This window comes from Peromyscus californicus, unplaced genomic scaffold (genome assembly GCF_007827085.1).
Source record: "Peromyscus californicus insignis strain IS unplaced genomic scaffold, ASM782708v3 Scaffold_8__1_contigs__length_139910024, whole genome shotgun sequence".
Classification (NCBI taxonomy): Eukaryota; Metazoa; Chordata; class Mammalia; order Rodentia; family Cricetidae; genus Peromyscus; species Peromyscus californicus.
Genome location: NW_026294606.1, coordinates 90,684,943 through 90,702,674, shown reverse-complemented (window position 1 = coordinate 90,702,674; position 17,732 = coordinate 90,684,943). Strand labels below are relative to the sequence as shown.

General features: G+C 51.0%; 1 protein-coding gene across 2 annotated transcripts in view; it reads left to right on the top strand.

The window, feature by feature from the left end:
• Positions 1-15,667, top strand: part of Crispld2 (cysteine rich secretory protein LCCL domain containing 2) — a 58,304-nt gene extending 42,637 nt beyond the window's left edge. For both annotated transcript variants that reach the window (XM_052728850.1, XM_052728852.1), the window contains 2 exons: positions 1,168-1,301; positions 14,376-15,667. In XM_052728850.1, coding sequence (XP_052584810.1) covers positions 1,168-1,301; positions 14,376-14,430 — 189 coding nt within the window. In that variant the 3' untranslated portion in view covers positions 14,431-15,667. The remainder of the gene's footprint in view (positions 1-1,167; positions 1,302-14,375) is intronic.
• Positions 15,668-17,732: the final 2,065 nt, after the last annotated feature.

Here is a 17,732-nt window from a genome sequence, read left to right as displayed (position 1 = left end):
CCTACAGTTCTCAAGTGGCTTTGGCAAAGTGACTGACCCCATGTGCCCAGCTCGCTGGCCTGAGAAATGGGAAGAATGGTTACCACCTGCCTCATTAGATCAAATGGGATCATAGGCCACAGCCAGAACTGAGATTCGCTCACGGCTAGCGTGTGTTCACACCGGGCAGGAGATGGTTCAGCCCCAGTGTGTGCAGCTGAGACCTCCAGGAAGGAGGTTAAGATCCCTGGGCATCATCTTCGCGACAAGACTGCAGCTGGTCTCGTGGTGTAGCCAAGACAAAGACCACAGTCTGGGGGGTGCAGTTCTGGGGCAGGGCACTTGGTTGGCATGTGCAAGGCTTCAGGTTCCATCTCCATGGAGCACACAGGAAGAAGAGGTGGAATCCACAATCGAAACCACAAGGCTGCCACAGCCTGAGGAAAGCACCGTGGACATGGCCAGTTTGGTGACTCGGCAGCTCTCGGCCTTAACGGACCCCTGGCTGGGACCACCTTGGATGGTCCTGCCTTTGGATGAAAAGTGGATGGATGCGTCCTGCCTGTCTTCTATCCAATGTGCTAAGACCCCGATGAACCTTGAACTCAGAGCCTCATCACCCAGCCCCGAGTCACCTGAGTTCTAGAAAATGGAGCACCCCATACCAGCCTGAGCCCTAGTGTATCCTAGGCATCTGAGAGTGCCCGTCTGTGTCAACAGTGCCCTGACTCACTGCATCTCAGCCATCCTAGGCTCCTTTCTCCTCCTGGGACATGATGTGTTCACTCCTCCCTCAGGACCTTTGCACAGTCTGCTCTCTCTGCCTAGAACGCTATGCTTACCGACAGCCACATGGCTGTGACTGGGGCTTCTCTGTCACTGGCCTCCCCACTGCTGCTCTAAAGCAGCTCCTTCCAGCCAGTCACCTCTCATAATCCAGCTTTACTTTCCTCCCCGACCTGTGTGTTTGTTTATTTGCTCCCTCGACTCCATGGAAGCAGGGTCTTCGCTCGTGCCTGCTAAACCCCGCGGGTTTCGTCGGGCGCTGTGTGACTGCTCAGAAAGCTGTTTGTGGAATGAGAGGGCACTCGGGAGCCAAGGTGGTATGGGCTGTCTCCTGGAGTCAGTGTGCTGGGCGGCCCCAGGTGCCCGGGTGTTGGCACTAACCACAGCCTTCTGTCCTTGCAGACTTCCAGCATTTGCAAGGCGGCCGTGCATGCAGGTGTCATCAAAGACGAGAGTGGTGGCTATGCAGATGTGATGCCCGTGGACAAAAAGAAGAGCTACGTGGGCTCGCTCAGGAATGGGGTGCAGTCAGAGAGGTAGGGCTGGCCCCCGGGCCCAGCAGCTCCTGACTTTTAAAGCTGGTTTGCCACAGTGTTCAGGTCGAGTCTGGATTCTCTCTCTCTCTGTCCGTCTCTCTTTCTCTCTCTCTCTCTCTGTGTCTCTGTCTCTCTGTCTCTGTCTCTGTCTCTGTCTCTCTGTCTCTGTCTCTCTGTCTCTGTCTCTGTCTCTGTCTCTCTCTCTCTCTCTCGGTTTTTCAAGACAGAGTTTCTCTGTGTAGTTTTTTGGTGCCTGCTGGATTTCTCTCTGTAGACCAGGCTGGCCTCGAACTCACAGAGTTCTGCCTGGCTCTGCCTCCTGAGTTCTGGAATTAAAGGCGTGCACCACCTCTGCCTGGCAATTCTCTTTTGATCCTTTTGTTTTCCAAGAAGTTTTCTTTTTCTATTTCTGATGCACGCTTTGTGAAAAGTGTAGAAATCTTAGATATGTCCAGAGCAAAACATCCATGTGCTGTCCATCACCTGGGAAAACTGCTGTACATTTTGTGTGTGTGTGTGTGTGTGTGTGTGTGTGTGTGTGTAGGCGTCTAGCTTTTCCTCATGTGTGCATTGTATGTGCATATGTGTCTGTGTGTATATGTGCACATATGTGCATGCGTATGTAGGGGTGTGTGTGTGTGTGTGTGTGTGTGTGTGTGTGTGTGTGTGTGTATTTATTCCAAGAGACATAGGGGACCCAGGTCTAATTTCCCGACAGTTCTGAAAGCTGCACACAAACACAGAGCCCTGCCGACTGTCCCTATCTCCAGCACTGTCTGCAGCCTGTGCTTTGGATGACTCTCACCTCAGCCTGGGGGCTGGACTGTCACCTCAGCCTGGGGTTGGCCTGTCACCTCAGCCTGGGGGCTGGTTTGTCACCTCAGCCTGTGCTTTGGGTGACTCTCACCTCAGCCTGGAGGCTGGCCTGTCACCTCAGCCTGGAGGCTGGCCTGTCACCTCAGCCTGGAGGCTGGCCTGTCACCTCAGCCTGGAGGCTGGCCTGTCTCCTCAGCCTGGAGGCTGGTCTTGCTAAGTTTTTTGTTTGTTTTTTATCTCTGTGAAGTGAGTATAACAGGACCGTGTAATTGTGATGGCCCAGTCCTCCCTGAAGACTTGTCTCTGTTAGGTAGTTCTGCCAGCCTCCCCCACCTCATAGGATTGATGATAAGAGTCATTGGCAGGGAGGGCCTGGTGGTGACAGGCAGGAAGTAAGGGTCATGCTGACAGTTCTGGGGTTTCTCTTATGCAATCACTGGCTTGACTTCCTGCCTCTGCTCTGCCTGTTGGCTGCAGTATGGGGCAGTGTTGGGTGCACATGGCTCTGGGCACTTTACCACTGAGGTCTAGGGCTGTTTCCACTGAGGCTTGAGCCACAGTGATGAGCACCCTTCTTGTGGGACACTGGCCCATACCCCAGGTGTACTCTCAGATCCCCTGCTGACCTCTGAGTCCTTAGCATGGCTTTCTAGAATGTTCTCCAGAACAGCCTCTGCTCCAGGCTGCCACGCTGTTTTATTCATGTGACTCTATTCTGTGGAAGTGAATTGTGAAGACTCATTTCCCCTGTGGTTTCCTCTTGAGAGCACTAACTTCAGAGAAGCCCCCTCTCCCCTCCAGCCTTGGCCTATAAGGTGGGAGGGATTGTCAAGAGACCTCCCTGGCGCAGATAGAGTTGAGGACCCGCCTCACATTAGTACATTCTGGCTGCCGTGATCTTTCTTTCTCACGATTCTGGAGGCCACAGAGGTGTGAGCACGCTCCTTGTCTTGTGAGGCCATGGACAGTTAGTTGCTTCTTGTGTTTTCACGTGTCCCAGGTCTGTGTCTCTCCCAGGCTGTGGGAGGGGCCTTGTGAATCCTGTAACTCTCAGGAGCTTCCTAAGCCTTGTGAGGCTCCTTCTTCCCTCCAGGAGAGAAAGTTCCGATTGGGAAACAAAAGCTATGGCAGAGTGGCCCCTAGGAAGTGGATGATGGGGTCCAACAGCCCTGGCTACTCCAGTCTGTTCTAAACCCCGAGGCACTGGATCTTTTCACAGGGCCAGATGTCTCTAGTTCAGGAAACGCCCATGTGAATTGGCTCTCAGAGGGGGCACAAAGCCCTTAAACATACTCCCTCCTCCTGACACAAGTGGGCTTTTTTTTTTTTTTTTTTTTTTTGTCCTTTCAAGACGAGGTTTTTCTGTGTAGCTCTGACTGTCCTGGAACTCACTTTGTAGACCAGGCTAGCCTCAGACTCACAGAGATCTGTCTGCCTCTGCCTCCTGAGTGCTGGGATTAAAGGCGTGCGCCACCACCGCCCAGCTACTAGTGGGCTCTTTAGTCCCTACTCACCCATGTGGTTTCCTCCACGTGGGAAGCCCTCACATTCTCAGGCACTGGATCCAGCAAGGGGCATGAAGCTGGACCTCTGTCCTGTGGTGCAGGCCTGGACACCAGGTAGGGACAGACAGAAGTAAGATCCAGGGGTAGAGCAGGTCTGCTGTGGAGGAATGGGAAGCCTGGGCCCTCCTTGGCAGTGAGACTCCAGCAGAGACACTTTCTTTGAGTGTGGCAGTGCTCTGGCCTCCTCTTGTGTCTGAAGGGCCTCAGCCACCCTTGACGCATGAAGTGACGTGGCTGGGGACCCTCTATAACCAGACCAGTGAGCTGCAGGAACCAGTGTCAGAGCCAGAGGGTGGGTCAATTCCCAGTGGCTGCTGAGAACTTGGAGGGCTCACAGATGGTCCTGATGGTCATTAAGGCATAGGACATTCTATGGCCAGTGTTTTCCAAATAGCATATTTTTGCTAATTAAACTAACTGTATTTATTTTTACGTTTGTTGTGTGTGTGTACACTCACATGTGCCACAGCAGCATGTGGAGGTTGGGGGGCCACTTGCAAGAGTCAGTTCTCTCCTCCACCACGTGAGTCCCAGGGATGGAATTCTCGTCAGGCTTGGCAGCAAGCGCCTTTATCTGCTGAGCCATCTCCCTAGGCCCTGTTATTTTGTTTATGTGAGATAGGGTCTCAGGTAAACCAGGCTGGCCTCCAACTTACCGTGTAGCTGAGGATGACCTTGAATTTCTAATCTTCCTGCCCCTACTTCCCAAGTGCTGGGATTATCTAGGCCTATGCCACCACCACGCCTAGCTTGGCAATTGGCATTTTAAATCCTGAGTGACGTGGGATGCTGCTCACACTGGTTGGTGTGGCCGTTTGGATTTCACAATGGTTTCTTGGAGAAGGAGGTTTCCTGGAAGTTGTGAAAGGTGGGTGTGTAGAAGTGAGACTCTCCAGGACAGCCTGTTCTCTCTCAGGCTTGGGGCCTAGATTGACTAAGCCACATCCTCAGAGAGAGCAGGCACCCAGATAGAGGCCTGTGAGCCAGGGCTCTGCTCAGACTGTGGCGACAGAAGCATTCCCAGTCACCTGTGAACAGTCAGCCATAGGCAGAGGGTGTGTTCAGGTGGGTTTTCACCTGGCTGTGGAGTTGTTCAGTACGAGCAACTCTGGGCACTGACCTGGGGGCTGAGGACAGGCATGCCTAATAGAGATAAAAATCTCTATCCTAAGGGCCAGCAGACATACACACTGAGCCACACAGGACTAGTAGCCACAGCAAAAAAAATAAAGAAGAGAGACAGTCGCTTGCATTTGATTTTAAGATCAGTGCTTATAATGTCTCTCGGGAGTGAGTATTGAGGCAAACCTGGATTTTCAAGTGTGGACACAGACTCAGACAAAGGGACACAAATGGGGCTGGAGTCTGGGTCTGCCTCATTTGTTTTGTTATTTTCCCCTGAGGCAGGACTTCACTATGTAGCCCAGGCTAGCCTTGAGCTCGTGGTCGTCTTGCCTCAGCCTCCCAAGTGTACCCTCTGGCAGTCTCCATCAGTACAGAAGTGGGACTTGGCAAAGCAGGGCTGAGCACACGTATCTGCCCAGGGAGAGAGCTGCATGTATGTATGGCCTAGAGCCAGCAACGGCTTCCTCCCTTCCCTTCCTGATTATACTGGGATCGAACCCAGGGTCTCACCATGCTAGGCCAGCACTCTTATTACTGACGCACATCTCCAACCCATCTTTTTGTGTTTTATTTTGACACAGGGTCTCACTAAGTTTCACAGGCCGAGCTTGATCATGCTGTGTAGCCCAGATAGGGTTTGAGACAAGGGTCCTCCAGCCGCAGCCTCCTGAGGAGCTGGGAACACAGGCCTGTACTACCAGGCCCAGCTTCAGTGGCTCTTCACACCCCCTCCTTTCCGTGGCCAGAGCCGTGGACCCCTCTGCGTCCCAGGATTCCATGGCTCCCCGAGGCCAGCCGCTAACCCCGCAGAGGCACAGGCAGTGCTGCTCCAGAACCAGCTGTTCCCTCTCTCACTCCAGGCTCTGCTGGAAGGTTCCAGATGGCAAGAGCTCTTCCTGGTGGAAGGAAGCTCTGCTGGGCTGCCCTGCCTGCCCCGAGGAAGGCCTGATTCCCAGGGCCTCTGCAGAGCCCCAGACCAGCTGTGCCCTGGCCTTCCAGAGGGCCTCCCTGCCCCCTCCCGCCTCCTCTTTTCTCCTTCAGAGGAGCCAAGAGGTTTTTTTAAGAGGTAGAAAAAATAGTGTGTGTGTGTGTGTGTGTGTGTGTGTGTGTGTGTGTGTGTGTGTGTGTATGGTATGTGCATACATGTGTGTGGTATGTGTATGTATTGTGTGTGGTATGTGTGTGTGTGTGTAGTGTGTGTATCTGGTATGTGCATACATGTGTGTGGTATGTGTATGTATTGTGTGTGGTATGTGTGTGTGTGTGTAGTGTGTGTATCTGGTATGTGCATACATGTGTGTGGTATGTGTATGTGTTGTGTGTATGGTGTGTGTGGTGTGTGTGTGTGTGTGTAGTGTGTGTATCTGGTATGTGCATACATGTGTGTGGTATGTGTATGTGTTGTGTGTATGGTGTGTGGTGTGTGTGTGTGTGTGTGTAGTGTGTGTATCTGGTATGTGCATACATGTGTGTGGTATGTGTATGTATTGTGTGTGGTATGTGTGTGTGTGTGTGTGTAGTGTGTGTATCTGGTATGTGCATACATGTGTGTGGTATGTGTATGTGTTGTGTGTATGGTGTGTGGTGTGTGTGTGTGTGTGTGTAGTGTGTGTATCTGGTATGTGCATACATGTGTGTGGTATGTGTATGTGTTGTGTGTATGATGTGTGTGTGTGTGTGTGTGTGTGTGTGTGTGTGTGTGAGTAGTGTGTGTATCTGGTATGTGCATACATGTGTGTGGTATGTGTATGTATTGTGTGTGGTATGTGTGTGTGTGTGTAGTGTGTGTATCTGGTATGTGCATACATGTGTGTGTGTAGTGTGTGTATCTGGTATGTGCATACATGTGTGTGGTATGTGTATGTGTTGTGTGTATGGTGTGTGTGGTGTGTGTGTGTGTGTGTGTGTGTGTGTAGTGTGTGTATCTGGTATGTGCATACATGTGTGTGGTATGTGTATGTGTTGTGTGTATGGTGTGTGTGTGTGTGTGTGTGTGTGTGTGTGTGTGTGTGTGTGAGTAGTGTGTGTATCTGGTATGTGCATACATGTGTGTGGTATGTGTATGTATTGTGTGTGGTATGTGTGTGTGTGTGTGTAGTGTGTGTATCTGGTATGTGCATACATGTGTGTGGTATGTGTATGTGTTGTGTGTATGGTGTGTGTGGTGTGTGTGTGTGTGTGTGTAGTGTGTGTATATGGTATGTGCATACATGTGTGTGGTATGTGTACGTGTTGTGTGTGTGTGTGTGTGTGTGGTCAAAGGATAAATGTGGGAAGTCAGTACCCTCCTTCCACCTTGTTCAGCCAGGGTCTCACTTGTTTCTGCTGAGTAGCATACTCCAGACTAGCTGGCCTGTGAGCTTCCAGAGAATTCCTGTCTCTACCTTCCTTCTAACTGTAGGAGTGCTGGGGTTGTAGATGAGTTCCAGCACCTTGGCTTCTTACTTGGGCTCCAGGGATCAACCTCAGGTCTTCAGGCTCAGGCGGCAAGCTCTTTTACTTGCTCACTCCTCCTGGGCTCTGGCAGTGAAAATCACTTTTTATGTTTTAGCCAGGGTCTCACTGTGTAGCCCTGGCTGGCCTAGAACTCTCTGTGCAGACTGAGCTGACCTCATATTCAGAAATCTGCCTGTCTCTGCCTCCAGAATGCTGGAGTTAAAGGGGTGTGCCGCGATGAGGGGGGACCACACTGGCAGCATGGCTGAGCACGCTGTGGGTATGCTTCACCATCCTGCCTTCTGGGTGGCCCAGGGCACTCACGCTGCGGACAGACAGCTGTTTGTTTACCAGGCTGGCCTCATTGTTTACCAGGATGGCCTCATATCCAGCTGTTTCCTTCCTTGTTCTTACCGCACTAAGCGGTGAGGAACATCTTTGTGCAACCCCACACACTCCCAGCAGGCCCCTCAGGTAGCTTCCTTATAGAGAACCACCACAGCCACCTTCTTCCTGTCTGCCCCCGCCTCCTGTGGAGCCCTTCCCACCAATGGCCTCCTGCTGTGTGGGGACCAAAACCCACCTGTTGGTGCCCAGAGAGGCCTGCTCCACCTGCCACCTCACACCACACTTCCACCTCGTGGTCTTTTCTGTCGCTGGAACATGCGGAGCCCATTTCTACCCCAGGCCCTTTGCACTTACTGTCTTCTGACCCTGAGCCTTTTCAACTCCCTGTGTGCCTGTGGCTGACCATTCCTGCCATTCAGATCTGAAGACACGTGCTGCCTCCCTGGGAGACACCCTCCTCCTCTCTCCTCACATTGCCCTCCTCGGGTCCGGCCTGCCTGTTTCTTTCCTCAGTCATCACTCTGTGGAATTTCCTTGCACATGTTTGTCTGGTGTAGGCTCCTCGAGGGCCAGAATCCATCTGTTTTGTTCCCACTCCCGACATACTGAACCCAGAGCCCAGCATGTCCTAGGTCCGCAGTAAACAGCAGTTGAACGATAGACAAACTGTTGAGTCTAGCAAGTCGTTTGGAACTAGCTGAGAGATTTCTGATGGCTTTTATCAAATTCTTTATTTTGATTTTTGTTTTGTTTTGTTTTGTTTTGAGACAGGGTTTCTCTGTGTAGCCCTGGCTGTCCTGGAACTCGCTTTATAGACCAGGCTGGCCTCAAACTCTCAGAGATCTCCCTACCTCTGCCTCCCGAGTGCTGGGATTAAAGGTGTGTGTCACCACTACCTGGTTATATTTGATTTTTATGGAAGCCAATTATCCCAAGGACTGAAGAGATGGCTTGGGAGGTAAAATATGCAAGCATGAAGATCTGGGTTCAGATCCCAGGCACCCACATCAAGCTGGGCATGGTGGTGGTGCATGTTCTAAAGAAGGTGGAGACAGATGCAGTCTGGAGGCTTGCTAAACACCTTGCCTTGCCAAAAGGGCTAACTCCAGCTTCAGGGAAAGACCCTGTATCAAAAAGTAAGGTGGAGACAGGTGTGCTGGCACACCCCTTTGATCCTAGTGCTCGGGAGGCAGAGGCAGGCAAATCTCTGAGTTTGAGGCCAGCCTGGTCTACAGAGTTCCAGGACAGCCAGGACTACACAGAGAAACCCTGTTCTGCAAAACAAAAAACAAAAACAAAAACAAAAAAAAAGTAAGGTGGAGAACAATTGAGGAAGACACCTGATGTCAACTTCTGGTTCCTGCCCACCCCTGAACCCCCGCGCCCCCCAATTACATAGAAACAACCTGGAAGTCTATACTTCTCCAGACATATGTGGGGGTCACGAGTTGACCCATAAAGAGCATCTGAGTCGAGTAAGAAAGGCAGGGCTGGGGGAAGAGTACTTTATGACCCATCACACCCTGCACACCTTCCCAGACACACACGGCTGGAGAGCAACTGGCCTGCTCAGTGTGTCCCGGCTTCAGGAAGAGAACGGAGGGACCAGCATTCACATGGACCCCCTGCTGGGCTCCCTGCTGCAAGGTGGCCAGACTACTCTGAAGTGCCCCCATAGTTCCAGGCAAGACGTCAGGTACTCCAGCCTGGAGCCTCCAGCCTGGTTGGCAGCCTTCAGGCTCTCTCGCCAGGGTTGTGCGTGCCAGCACCCAGCATCCTACCAGAACCCTTTCCAGCTCCCTTGTTCTTTCCCCCACGTGGCTTGTCCACGTGTGGGGCAGGCAGGGAGCACGTGGCAGTGGGTGGTTCTCCCAGCTACTACTCAATGGACAGAGTCCCGGGAGTTCTTCAGCCTGAAACCCAAGGAGCAGAAGGCACTTTTCAGAAACCAGCCCAGCTGCTGGGTAAGCCTGGCTCCGGGCAGCTGCCTGTCTCCCTCTGCTTGACCTTGGCAACCACTAGGAGTAGCCCACCGGGTCCTGGTCTCACACCTTTGTGCAGCACCATGTCACTGAGTATGCCTAGTGGATACGTTTTTCCAGGGTTCAACCCTGGGGTAGCCAAGAGCATGAGGCTGCCACGGGGAAGGCAGACAAACAAGCAGGAATTCCAAGCAGCTGTTCCCGCAGGACTGGAGCTCCCTAGGCCGCCCAGGGCCTGGCCAGCTGTCAACTCTAGGGGTTTGGTCCCGTCTGGGATCTCCTGCTCCCGGCGGAGACCCTGCAGGAAATGGCATTGATAAATCATGGCTGGGTTGTTCAGGTCATGCTTGGGCACTTCCATAGTCTGTAGTGTGCACGCTGCAACCGTGAACGGGAAGCCCTCCCTCACTGAGAACGGAACCTCGGAGGTTAACTGGCCACCCTGTACGCCTCCTCCAGGAGGTATCAATTAGTGCAATGTTTACGAGAAACATTCTGGCAGCTATCAGGATCTCAGATGCACCCATGCTTTTATTATTATCGTCATTATCATTATTGTTATTATTTGTGGAGCTGAGGATGGAACCCAGAGCCTTGCACGTTCTAAGTAAGCACGTTACCACTAGCTACGTTGCCGTGACCCCAGTGCTCACGCTGTCTTTACCCTTTGGAGACAGAATCTTGCTCTGTAGCCCATGCTAGCCTGGAACTAATCATCCTTCTGCCCGAGTTCTAGGTTATAGGCATGCACCACCACATTTGGCTCACATCCATACTTTGATCCAGCATTTCTATTCCCAGGGGCTTCAGGACTCACAAGTGGGTGCATGAAAACTCTAGACAATGAAATGACTAGAAAGAACTCAGTCTCCATCTGTAGAGTCCCAGATAAATATAATCTAAACCTATCAGAATATTCTGCAGCTGAGAAAACAGTACATGAACATTATAGCAAGGTATGGTGGCCCATGCTTGTAATCCCAGTACACAGGAGCCTGAGGTAGGAGGATTGCCACAAGTTTGTGGCCCACCTGGGGTACATAGCCAGAACCCATCTCCAAAAACAAATACAAATAAAATTCTGAATTATGTTGTTAAGTGAAGAAAGCAAGATTCGGCTCAGTGTGTGTGTGTGTGTGTGTGTGTGTGTGTGTGTGTGTGTGTGTGTGTGTGTGTGGTCACATCCATGAGATGTCTGTGTAGAAGGTAGTGGGTGGGGTATGGCAACCTAAGCAGCAGAGGCCTTAGGGGAGCAGAGCTCACTGTGGAGCAGCAAGGCTGGAAAGGAAGGGTTTCTCTCCTTTACAGTATACAGCTGTGTACAGGGTTTCCCACGAAACAGCTAGGACTCTGCTTTTTCCATTAAAGTGTGTGTGTGTGTGTGTGTGTGTGTGTGTGTGTGTGTACACTTGTGTACATGGAGTCCAGAGGGTCTTAGGGATCACACTCAGGCCAGCAGGCTTGGGAGCCAGGACTTCTGCCCACTGAGTCACCTCACTGGCCTTTATTTTCCACTTTAATTTTGGTGTAAAAAGAGGGCTCCTTAATCCCAGCACTCGGGAGGCAGAGGCAGGCGGATCTCTGTGAGTTCGAGGCCAGCCTGGTCTCCAAAGCGAGTTCCAGGAAAGGCACAAAGCTACACAGAGAAACCCTGTCTCGAAAAACCAAAAAAAAAAAAAAAAAAAAAAAGAGGGCTCCTAGCTGAAAATTGACAGGCATAATTGTGAAGTGGGGCCAGCCTCCCACCATGTATAAAGACAGACTCAGGTGGACGGAAGATGGAAAACTTAAGAGGCTCTTAGAAGAAGGTGAGCTCGAACTTGTACGGGCTTGAGCAAGGTGTTGCTTTCTTAAATACAACACCAAAAGCATAACCGTGAAAAATTGATGGATGGGGTAAATTTTTAAAAATTTATTTTTATTTTATGTGCATTGGTGCTTTGCCTTTATGCATGTCTGTGTGAGAGTGTCCAGTCTCCTAAAACTGGAGTTATAGGCAGCCACGAGCTGCTCTGTGGGTGCTGGGGATTGAACCCGGGTCCTCTGGAAGAGCAATCAGTGCTCTTAACTGCTGAGCCATCTCTCCAGCTCCGAATTGGGAATTGGGTAATTTTAAACTTTTGTATTTTAAAAGACACCACTGGGGGTTGGGGATTTAGCTCAGTGGTAGAGTGCTTGCCTAGCAAGCACAAGGCCCTGGGTTCGGTCCTCAGCTCTGGGGAAAAAAAAAAAAAAAAAGACACCACTGCCAGGCGGTGGTGGTGCACACCTTTAATCCCAGCACTCCGGAGGCAGAGCCAGGTGGATCTCTGTGAGTTTAAGGCCAGCCTGGTCTACAGAGTGAGATCCAGGACAGGCACCAAAGCTACACAGAGAAACCCTGTCTCTAAATAAATAAATAAATAAATAAATAGAAGACACCACTAAGGAAATGAAGAGAAGGGGATAGAGAGAAGGCTCAATGGTTAAAAACACTCACTACTCTTGCAGAAGACCAGGTTTGGTTCCCAGCACCCAAATTGAGAGGCTCACAACTGCCTGTAATTCCAGTTCCAGAGGTTCTGACTCTTCTGTCCTCCATTGGCACTGCAGGCACATGGTGCACATATAAACACTCAGAAACACACATAAAATAAAAATAAGGAAGTCTTAAAAGAAGAAAGAGCCGGGCGGTGGTGGCGCACGCCTTTAATCCCAGCACTCGGGAGGCAGAGCCAGGCGGATCTCTGTGAGTTCGAGGCCAGCCTGGACTACCAAGTGAGTTCCAGGAAAGGCGCAAAGCTACACAGAGAAACCCTGTCTCGAAAAAACAAAAAAACAAAAAAAAACAACAAAAAAAAAAACAAAAAAAAAAAAGAAGAAAAAAAAATAGATACCAGGTGTGTGTGTGCTCAGAGTAATCTATGTGAACGCAGGAAGCCTGACTAGGAGGTGAGTGTGGTGGTGCACACCTTTAATCTCAGCACTCTGGAAGCAGAGACCAGCGGACCTCTGAGTTGTAAACTATCCTAGTCTACAGAGAAAGTTCCAAGGCAGCCAGGGCTATCCTGACACAGAGAAACCCTGTCTCAGAAAACAAACAAAAAATCCTAGCTGCTGCCAAAGAGAATGGCCTCACAGGAGTGCTCTGTGACTGGGCCCTAGACCTGTGAGAAGATATACTTTCCCTCAAGGGAGGGAAGGAGAGGTAGGGTTAGGATTAGGAAGGTGGGGAGGGAGGGAGGGAGGGAGGCAGGAAGGCTAGCTACAGAATGAGAGAACGATTGTGCAAATTATATATGTACTAAAGGATTTCACACCACAAGTGTGCATGTGTATGTGTGTGAGCATGTGTATAAACCTTACAACTCAACACTGAGATAACCTTGAGGACTGGAAGACGCGGTGGGGCTGCAACTCTGTGGCAAAGTTCTCGCCTAAATGTGCACAAGGCCTCAGGTTCCATTCCCACCACCATGTTAAAAAGAATTGCCAGTGCTTGGAGATCCACCTGACTAGCCATGTTCTAGGGATGGCTGCTGAGCCATGGAGAGCCAGGCAACGGTCCCCGGAACACCCGTAAGATGGCCATAAGACCACAGCGGATGCCTCCAGAATGCTCAATGCATTGTGGATGGGCATGGACACAATGTGGCCACTTTAGAAGAAGCTGGTTTTGAAGTTTTTGAAGGTGGATATAGTTTAACAGCAATCTACCTTCCAAGTATATGACTCTGAGGGTAGAAAGTATTTGTCATCCAGAACAGGCAGATCCACAGAGGCAGAGGTGCACACAGAAGGAGGGGCGGCTGGGAGGATCTTTGGGAAGGTTTATTCATCTCCTGTGTATAATTCATCTCATGTGTATACGTACCACAGCCCTGGTAGAGAGGTCAGAGAACATGGCTGAATTTCACAGTACGTTGTATTCCTGTAAAGCTGTTTTAAAAATCTGGTTGAAGCCGGCAGCAGTGGCACACGTCTTTAATCCCAGCACTCGGGCAGATCTCTGTGAGTTCGAGGCCAGCCTGGTCTACAGAGCGAGATCCAGGACAGGCACCAAAACTACACAGAAAAACCCTGTCTTGAAAAACAAAAAAAAAAAAAATCTGGTTGAGGGCCAGGGTTGTAGTTCAATGGCAGAGTGCTTGCCTAGCATGCACAAAGCCCTGGTGGGTTCAATCCCTAGCATTGCATAAACTGGGTGTGGTAGCACTCGGGAGGTGGAGGCAGCAGGATCAAGAGTTTAGGGTCATCCTCATCTATATAATAAGTTTGATATCAGTCTAGGCTGCATAAAACCCTGTCTCAAAAAAACAAACAAGAGACCCTGAAGAACTTGACTCCCACTAGAAGAGCATGGTTTTGATTGACTGTGCGACTCTGGTTGGTCTCCTGATTCCCTGCTCTCTATGTGTCTCACCTGTGTGTACAGACAGTAACGATAGCCCTGCCTTGGAAAGGATAGTGGACCCAGGACAGCAGATTCGGGTAGCATCTGGTGTGTGTTTCCCTCATGCCATCCTTTAAATCATCTGTCAACCAGATGTCTGAGATAGATGTCAGCAAAGCCCGTGTGTGTGCGGGGGGGCGGGGGGGAGGTGATGCGTGGGCTCAGATCCAGGGCCCGGGGCCCAGAAACCCTTGAGTCAGAATGTGACTTTGAAGCCTCATCCTGAACTCACACTGTAGCTTCCTGTTAGTGCGAGCAAGCTGGTCCAGCTGGGTGTGACTTCTGTGGGCTCTGTCCTCACCACACTGGCCCTGTCAGCCATTCCCCTGCCCACGGCTCTTGTAACCTCCCACTCTCTCTTCTCTTGCAGCCTGAGCGCGCCTCAGAATGGAAATGCCTTCCGGATCTTCGCTGTCAGGCAGTGAATGTGGAGACCTGGGGAGAAGGGGAACGTCATCTACTGGGCTTGGGGTCCTGCTTTTTATCTGTACTTTGTCCTTTGGGGTTGGGGGGTTACAGAGAGTCAGGACTCTTTCTTTCAGTGCCATTGAATGTCCTGTCCCTTTGTGGCCTTTGGCGAGGGTACCACAGCACCATCAGCTCATGAGCAGCATGCCAGGGAGTCTTGGATGGGACAACCAGTGCCCAGCCTGGCGAGGGTGCAGTCCTTTCAGGAGCTGCTCACTGAGGCACTCCTCGCCACGTTTGCTTTGGTGGGCGGAGGGGGAGGTGTTCAAACCCTTGAGGATACAGGTTTGAGGTGTGTCCATGAATGGGACTCTTGTCTGGGTAGAGATGGCAGCCCTAAAGTCACAGTGCATCCTACCAACAGAGAAATAGGTTCTATGTTTGCTGGTCAGACAGATAGGCTGCAAGGAGAGACCTGGGGCGAGACTTGGGCTCTGCCCTGGTGGTATCCTTGCTTCTGTCCCCAACCCTCTTGGCAGTCACGTGCTTATGTGTCCAGCAGAGCTGGTCTATTTAAAGTTGGCAGCACTCCAGAGATTTATCTTGTCTTTGTCCTTGTCCGTGTGGCCTGTTTTCACATGACCTTTGGTCCCATGGAGGATCGATGCATCGGGAGCCTTCCCCCCATTCCGCGACCCTGTGGCTTCTGCCCCAACCCCGGGGTTGGTCTAAGTGTCCTCCTCTGGGGCTTGGCTTTGCACAAGGCTCTGGGTCTTCGATGTCTGCTCACTCCGTAGATGTCTGTCTCACTGCTGCTGTTTGAGTGATAACTCAATGTCACATTCCCCCTAGTTTGGGTGACCTAGTTTTGAGCTGTGGGAGGAATGGACTCCTGGCACATTCCTCATGGAGGTTAATGGAATGGCTTGTGGTTGTAAAACCGCCCGTGACACACCAGCCACCAGGGAGAGGGGCCGGGACACACAGGAAGGACTCCTGTTCCTATTGGTGCGCTCAGCTCTTGCCAGCATCCCCAGGGTTCCAAGACTGTGGTGAGCCCTGGCTTCCATCACTTAGGAGCCTGGCCCAAACCCACTGTAAAATGAAACATGCTTTTGTAAACAGCTTACTCTAGAGAAGGTGAAATCCCACCCCAGCCTTGGAGATGTTGCAGATTGCCCGTGAGGGCTGGCTTCAAGTGGGGTTTCATGATCCAGCCAACTATTTCCCCGGCAAAAAAAAAAAAAAAAAAGAAAAAAAGAAAGAAAGAAAAGCAGAAAATAAAACAGAAACACCGCCCCCAAGGGATGGGCTGGGGAGCTGGCTTGGTGGTTAATGGCTCTGTGACTTCCAAAAGACCTGAGTTCAGTTCCCACCACTCACGGGCTGTTCACATCCACCTGTAACTCCAGGTGATCTATGGTCTAGGCTCTCCACAGGTACCACACCCATACACATGAATAAAAGTACAAGTAGTTCTTTAAAAAACCCTAAGGGAGTCTGAATAAAGCCCTCCCCCCAGGGAGCCACGTGGACCTAGTTGGGTTAAATGTTTGTTTATTTCTTTGAGACAGAGTTGCATCATGTAGTCCAGGCTGGCCTCCTGAGTACTGAGATAGCTTTCCCCAAATCCATCCCTTCTGGGGAGTTTATAAAAAGCACACAACCTTGAGCCAGCCCCAGCTAGCCTTCACTGGGCTTTCTCCACCTTACGTGTGTGAGTGTGGCATCTTTGCAGGCATAGGCTCTTCCATCCCAGATGTCAGAGCCGACATCTGCTCAGCCTGTGAAGGGAGGCTCCTGGTTGCTATCTAACATCTGGGAACTTCCAGATTCAAGGAGTGCTGTGGGACTCTGGCTTCACCCAGCCTGTGGGGCAAGGTTGAGATGGTAAGGAAAATCGCTCCCCTCCCGGGTTTCTAGAATGAGTAACCAATCCCATTTCCAGGGGAACTTGCTGTGTGGGTGTGCACTGGGGTCCTTCGTGTTCCCTGACTGGCACTTCCACTGGGCACAGGGGCCATGCTCATCTTCAACAATAGTTTGAAACTGGAAGCCCTTTTCTTCAAGGAAAAAAAAAAAGGAAACAAAGCTCTGAATGACAAGACCTTGATGTCAGAGCACTTCTGACCCTGTGTCCATCAGCTCTCCCAAGTTTAAAGTGACCACACCCATGCCAGCTGCATCCCCTGACTCTGTCCTGTGATAGTTTCCATTTGCTTCCAAGTTGTGCCCGGTCTTTTCAGAGGAGTGTGCTGACTCTCCATGATCTGTAGGCTCTCTTGGCCCGCAGTTTACTGTGTGCTTTTTTCTATGAAAAATGATATATTTTACGACTTCCTATGTACAAAAGTTTATTGTAAGTTTTTGTGCTTCGCATGAATAGGGCCACACTGGTTGTTGCTATGGATTCAATAAAACTGATTTGATTTCTAACACATGCCTGTAGTGCATCTTTTCTAGACACGTCATTTGTGAACTCATTTGTCTTGTCCCCACAAGCCCCAAGCAGCCGGCGAGGCCCAGGTGGCATTGTGGGAGACCTCAGAGACATTCTTGGGAAGTGTGGTCAAGAGACTCGTGACTTAACAAAATGTAGGCTCTGGCATGCGAAGCAAGGATGGGAGTCGAGAGGCTGTGTTTCCCACAAGCCCCAAGACTGCACTCTGAGAAGTGATGACCACTGGGTCCTTTGTCAAGGACCTGTCAGTGAGAGCTGAAGTGACAAGATTAAAGACTGGCTGGGTGGCTTTAACAACAGAAGGGGGCAGGCTTCCAAAGTCAAGGTGCGGGTAGGGCTAGCTTTCTAGAGACCTCTATCCATAGTTTGTGTCCTCTCCCTGTGCCTTCCATGGCAGGGCCTCTGTGTATCCACCTGGCATCTCCTCCATTTCTATAAGAACAAGTCACATCTTGACCCCACATCCCAATATGTCCACTTCAGGGTTAGAAATCCAGCATAGGCATCTTGGACAGGATGCAATGCGGTCCAAAACTGGTCTGTTCTTCACAACATGAGCCCTACAACCTTGCTATTTGGAGGGGGTGGCCTTCTCATCCAGGGACCCCACCACCTAGCACTCTTCCTAAATACCCATGCTTGGAACTGTCGCATATGGACTGTGCTTCCGGCTACAGACTCTCACCTGCATCAGAAAGCTGGGGTGGTGCTGGCCAGGATCACCTGGGGGCCAGGATGCCCACCAACTCTCACCTTCTGCCCTTTATCAGAGGACACTGGCCAGATCACCTGAGTCAGAGACAAGAGGAAAGGTGTGGAAGATCCACCCCTTTCCACCTCTGGCATCTTTGTCGGGAA